The sequence below is a fragment of the Melozone crissalis genome, unplaced genomic scaffold (genome assembly GCF_028551555.1).
Source record: "Melozone crissalis strain CALT ecotype California unplaced genomic scaffold, PUWL_Pcris_2 ptg000061l_1, whole genome shotgun sequence".
Classification (NCBI taxonomy): domain Eukaryota; kingdom Metazoa; phylum Chordata; class Aves; order Passeriformes; family Passerellidae; genus Melozone; species Melozone crissalis.
The window spans coordinates 5,755,550-5,761,549 of NW_026535839.1; the positions used below are offsets into that span (position 1 = coordinate 5,755,550).

The 6,000-nt window shown below is 48.9% G+C and overlaps 1 protein-coding gene across 2 annotated transcripts in view; it reads right to left on the minus strand.

Annotated features, from left to right (window-relative positions):
- Positions 1-3,923, minus strand: part of GRIA1 (glutamate ionotropic receptor AMPA type subunit 1) — a 119,115-nt gene extending 115,192 nt beyond the window's left edge. For both annotated transcript variants that reach the window (XM_054288104.1, XM_054288105.1), the window contains exons 1-2: positions 3,656-3,923; positions 1,419-1,556 (exon numbers count right to left, since the gene is read on the minus strand). In XM_054288104.1, coding sequence (XP_054144079.1) covers positions 1,419-1,556; positions 3,656-3,737 — 220 coding nt within the window. In that variant the 5' untranslated portion in view covers positions 3,738-3,923. The remainder of the gene's footprint in view (positions 1-1,418; positions 1,557-3,655) is intronic.
- Between the last annotated feature and the right edge of the window lie 2,077 nt (positions 3,924-6,000).

The window sequence follows — 6,000 nt, forward strand, 5'->3', positions numbered from 1 at the left end:
TACAAGGTCTGGCTTTTTTCCTTCTATTTGTCTGGTTTTCCTGCCAAGAAAGTGCCATTGGATAGAGCTGAAATAGTTGCTCTTCCTTGATGGAAACCTTGTAGTTGGCAAATAGAGGGATGTTAAAGAAAATAGAAAATCTTTAGATATGCCATTAGATACTGCAAAGAAAGTGTGGCCAAATTGTTACTTCTCTCTCCTATACCATACTGGGCAGGAAATTCCTGAGATCTTGTATTTGCAAACCCTCCAACAGAAAATATCACAACTTTTTTTTTTTTTATTTCTTCAAAAAGCCTCATTAATTCTCCTGCTGGCTCTTTCTTCCAGGAGATCCCTTCTGTGCATTTCTGAGCGGAGAGAACAGTTTGTGTTCACCTCTATCCCACACAACTCAGCTGCAGGGGGGATGTTTCAGTGACTCAAGAGGACACTACAGACGCCAGCCAACAACAATCCAACAGGCTCAATGAAGGGAAGGCTTCCTCCAGCCTATCCTGAGAGCCCAAAACACACACACAGTTTCAGAGAGTGTCAGCAGCAGTGTCTGACACCAGGTCAAATCACAGAATTCTCTGTGCATCACACACTGCTGGCATGAGCCCCTTGCAAAGGCTGCCACAGCAACCACAGGGCTCTGTTATGGGCTTAGTTCTCATTTGGTTTCCTCCTTCTGGTCTTGTTTGTTGCTGCTAACCTTGGCTTTATCTAGCAAGCCAGGGTGTTTTTCCCAATAATATCTTCTAATGAGAACAGTACAGGCGACGTGCTGTGCCTTAGCAGGGCGCAGATACACCCTGAGATCAATTCCGTGGTGCAAACTCATTCTTTAATATCTGTTTTTAGAGCCAATGAATGTATTTCTTGAAACTAGAACTCTCTTACCTCTCTGTCATTATTAGGCATGCCCTTATTGTGGATTTAGACTCCACTTGCACCAAGCTGCTGGCTTCTGCTAGGTCTTTCTTAAATTACAAGGACAGATGGTTAAACTGGGGCTGAGGAAGAAGCTGTTCACACTAAACAGAGACTTCTGTGCACTCTGTGGGTGGAAAGGGGTGTCTTTGTTGTGCATCACAGCTATGGGAAATATGGGGATGAAATCTCAATGTAATGATTTGGGCAGAGGTTAGAGAAACAAGAGGAAATATAATGTTGGGGGGTTTATATCACTTTGGGTGCAATGGAAGGGGAAACACAAGACATGCTGGATGACTGCAGCAATACCTCACCCCTATTCCTTAGCACAAACCAAAACGACCCAAAAACCCTTTGTATGTTTGGGGTTTTCTTGCTGGGACCCTAAAGGTGAGCTAATCATTTGGTGCAAGATGTCCCATATTTCAGACAGCCAACAAACCCAAGTCAGGAATAAAGAAGCCGAAGAGAGGCAGAGCAGAGTGAATGCTGGTACTCACAGGTGTATGTCATTTCAAAGCTGTCGCTGATGTTCACAATGTCAATCTGGGGAAGGAGCTTGGGGGGTTCTGTGAGCTGAGACAACGCAAACCTGAAAGCCGCATGTTCCTGGGACTGTTGATTAGGAAACAACCCCCCTGGGGAGAAAAACAGAACCATGAGAAGAAAGCTCTTAAGAACATTCATATTTAAAACATCATGGGTCCAAAATATTCCTGAGAGCAGAGCCTACAGCCCTGCAGCCCGGGGAGTGCCTCCAAACTCAGAAATCCTCTGGAAGGCAAGAGCCAAGGGTTCCGTGCCCACTGCGGACAGGTTGGGAGCACAAAACCCTCCCAACATTTCTGTTATGTAACCCTGGATCACACACAGGAGCCCTGCTGCATCCCCAGGCTAGGCAGCTCAGGATAGGGACGATCCATGGGGTGCAGCTCCACCTCCTCACCCCCATAACTTCGAGCAGGAGGAATGGGAATTCTGTCATTATCACCTCAGTACAGGAAGAACGAGATCCTTCCTTCCTCCCCTGGCTTGGAATGAGGCTCAGTTCAAGCTCTGCTGATTGAGAGGAGAGCTTTGCCACAGGAGGGTTGCAGGGTCCCCCCACACTGTGGGACTCGGGGGTACGGGGCAGCCTGGCTGAGCCTGGCCCAGCAGGGGACAGTGCTGTGACAGCTAGAATGACATGAAACTGTGACCAAACTGCTGCTGCTGCTGGAGGTTTGCTGCACAAAACCCCCCAAATTTAACAGGTGACAGCGGCCAAACTCAAACTGGGCAGCAAACTTAAAGCTTGACCCTCAGAGGAATCAATCTGTATAGAAGTACAGATAAGCCTAGGACCACAAAATGATACAAACAGGGCAGGAACTGGGACCGGGCTGGACCTCAGCTCAGAGCCTCTCCTTCCCCATGGATCTGGAACAGAGTGCAGCGATAACCCAGCCCTAGGAAAAGTTTCCTGCTGCTCCCCCAGCAGGAACCCTGGCTTGCAGCAGATCCCTCCACAGCCTCCAAGAGATGCTATGAAATTCAGCCTGTCTTGTAATCTATATGCATTTAAATAAAGCGCTGCTATTGGCATTTCAGGAGGAGGGAAACAAAGCACTTAGCAACAAGGGAGAATTAAAATAAAGCTGCAGAAAGTATCAATGCCCAAGACGACTCGAGGAAGAAAGAAATAGGCAAGGACCTGCCATCAACGTCACTTTGCACATCTTTAGTAGAGGGGGCATCTCCTTGTGTGAAAAGGGCTATTTGTGCACCAATATCCCCCCACCTCCCCCGTTCCTCCCACCCCACAGCCTAATCACGGATATCGGAGGAATCAGATGCTCGTAGCCAAGTTGCGTTCGTTGAAAGGCAAAAAATCCGGGATCTTGCACAAATTTGGGGTAAAGGGGAGACAGGAAGGGAGGGAGACAAGGATGCAGCATCGACAGCAATAAAAGCACTGATTGTGCAGCTGGACTCAGGCAGGAGTTGCCTGAACTTGGTGGATTAGCAATTGATTGGCATTGTAGAGAGAAGGGAGGCGGGAAAGAAAACCGGCGTGCAAGGGAAGGGAATTTGGGGCTAGGCTACAAACGATCACCAATAAAGATCAATGGGAGAGTAATAATAAACGCGGGCAAGGAGGGAGAGGAGCTCGGAGAAGTTACAGGAAGGGAGGAAGGAATCAAACAGGCACTGCTGGTGTGCAGGGGAAGCAAGTGGCATGAAATGGAAAGAGACTTCAATGCAAAATCTTCTTCCAATAGCTTTGCCCTTATTCTTTAGCAATAACAACAAGAGAGCGTCTGTTTGTTACCTCCCGTCCCAGTTACCTACAGATGAGAGCATCCTCACCAAAATGTATCATGCAACCGCCGATTTTGCAAATGCAGCAACACACAATGGCAGCCCAGGCATTTCCCAGGGCAAGAAACAGATATTTTTTTCATACTTCCTCCATTTCGGAGGCACTTTTCTCCCTCTGTGTTGGTGTGTGTGTATGTGCAGGCATTTATTCCCAACCTACCCCTCCCCCAAATCCAAACTGATCCATCTCTGCTCCGGCAAAGCTGGTACCAACGCACACATCCAGCCCTCGCAGTTCAGCCCCTGGCTCCCTCTCACACACATACACGCGCATTGTGCCTTTGCAAGCACACCACCGGGTCCGTTTTTACCCTGAGCACCCCCTCTCCACCCCTACCCACCCGCCAGGGAGCATCACCCCCAGCCCCGCACTCACCTATCTGGATATTGTTGGGGAAATTGGCCCCTAACACCGCCCCTAGGAAACCGGTGCAGAAGAAGGCAAAAATGTGCTGCATATTCCCTTTTGCATTGGCGAAAAAGAAGCCCAGCTCCAAGCATAGATTTGATTTTTCCCCCGCTCTGCTCTCTTTAGCCGCCTCTCTCGCCTCCCCTCCGGGATGCGCGTCTCCCCCGCTCCGGCTCCAGCGCCGAGACTGCCGCTGAGCAGCGCCTGGCAGCAGGATTAACTGAGCCCCGAGAGGAAGAAAGAGAGCCCGCTCCTCATCCACATCCCTCCCCCGCCACACACAGCGCACACGCACACGCACACGCCGGGCGCTTCCACCCAGCCCCTGCCCCTGCTGCCAGCTGCGGCCGCACAGCTGGAACCGCATCCATCCCCGAGCCTGCTCTGCCCCTGGGGATCCTGCCCCGGCTCTCTAAGGGCAATCCCCACCTGCCCCTGAATCCCAGCTTGGCCCCTCAACTTGTCCTGGCAGGAGCTCCGAGGAACCTGTGAATCAGTAGGTGGCAAACTCCTCTAGAGAAAGAGCCTAGCCGAGCCTGCCTGGGATCCATCGCTGCCCAGCCTGGGCTCCGGGAGTTGGAGCGGGCACTCTCCGGAGCCTGGCTCCTTAGGGTAACGAAGAGGGTCCTGCAAATGTGCCTTGGAAGGATTTCAGAGCAACAAACCAGAGATCCTGAAGGATTAAAAAAGGAAACCCCCCTATCACCTTTCTCATTGATTTTTGCTGCCCGCTCTTAATGGACGAGGCTTTTCACCATGTGAATGTAGAAGAATTTGAACTCACCAACACCATCAGACAAGGCAGGCTTCTGAAATTAGGGGGGTCTATCTTAGCCCGGACCATTTCAGAAGCTGTTTCATGGTGGTTCTAGCGAGACTGGAGCTTATTTGACCATGGGCAGCTTTGCTCAGAAACAAAAGGAAGAGAAAAATAAAGGTAGAACAAATAAACCCCAGCTCCTAGGCACAACTTGTGATTTGGAAATATTTGAAGAACTGTGGTGAACATAGAGACATAGTCACCTTAGTAAGGAGAGAAAATTCATCCATTCTCCCCTGAAGTCCCAAACCAAACCAAACCAAACCAAACCAAACCAAACCAAACCAAACCAAATGCCATCTATGCCAGAAGCTGAAATCCCATGTCCAGGCCCAGATATTCTGCCCTTGGTGTTTCCAGCCTTCAGACACACCAGGGGACCATTGCAGAGAGGAAATACAGCCAAAAAAGGGGATGTTTGGGGCAGAATTGGAAAAAACTCAGATGCTCTGTAGGGTCCCTTGCCCTTGTGCCCTCTCCCCACCTCCAGATGTGTGAGGCTAAACTGGAAGAACACCAAAGAGTGGTGACCAATGTTTGAAGGTCAAGAACTGCTCCTGCATAAGGACAGTTGGATAGAGGAGCACACAGCAGAGTGGGAAAACTGAAATGGGACATGACCAAGCCTGCAAAATCTGCAGCAGCACAGAAATGTTCCCTGTTGGCCACAGCACCCAGGTGTGACATAACTTTATGGTGCAGAGATAACACTGCTCTTTAAATCCTCAGGTCTTTGTTTAATCTCTGCAAATAAAGAGTTTGGGGTCTTTAATATCTTCCTAGACAGTTTTATGGATTTCACTGTGACTTCTAGAGTGACAAAATGCTGAAACACCCACATAAATGCCAGAGTTGGTGTGGGGTCTCAGAACTGCACTCTTCCAGCTTTGCAGCAGAGAGGAGTTGCACTGATGCCTGGAGCTTGGTGGCCTCTTACAGGACAGAACACAGAGTTACACTGCAAAAAACAGAGACCAGAAGGTTTGCACTTTCCTCATGGTGAGTGACGGAACATCCTTTTAGGATGGACTCCTTTTTGCCCCAAAACACATTTTCAGACAATGACTCTCGGTGCCAGGTTCACTAGAGAAGAAATTCAGGCACTCAGGAATCAGATAAAGGTGGCCAAAGGATGTCCTGACCCTGCCTCACTGCCTGGGTCACCTTCAGCCCAAAGTCACATTCAAGCACAAAAAAAATCCCCATCTGCTCTTGAGAGGAACACCTTCACTAGACTTCCATTTCCCTCCCTGTATAATTTAAGCAATACTGATTTGAGGCTAAAATAACCTGCTGATAGGTTTTATGGAATCTTGCTTTCCATCCAGAATTTAATAGAAACAGCTGCATTTATAACCTGAAGAGAGTCACTGAAGGATAACCAATGCAACAGAAAGATGCCAGCACGTTTTGCAAACTCCCAAACAGCCTATCTGATAACAATAATAGTAGCCATAACAATAAAATATTATAATAGCTTGCAGAAAGCCTG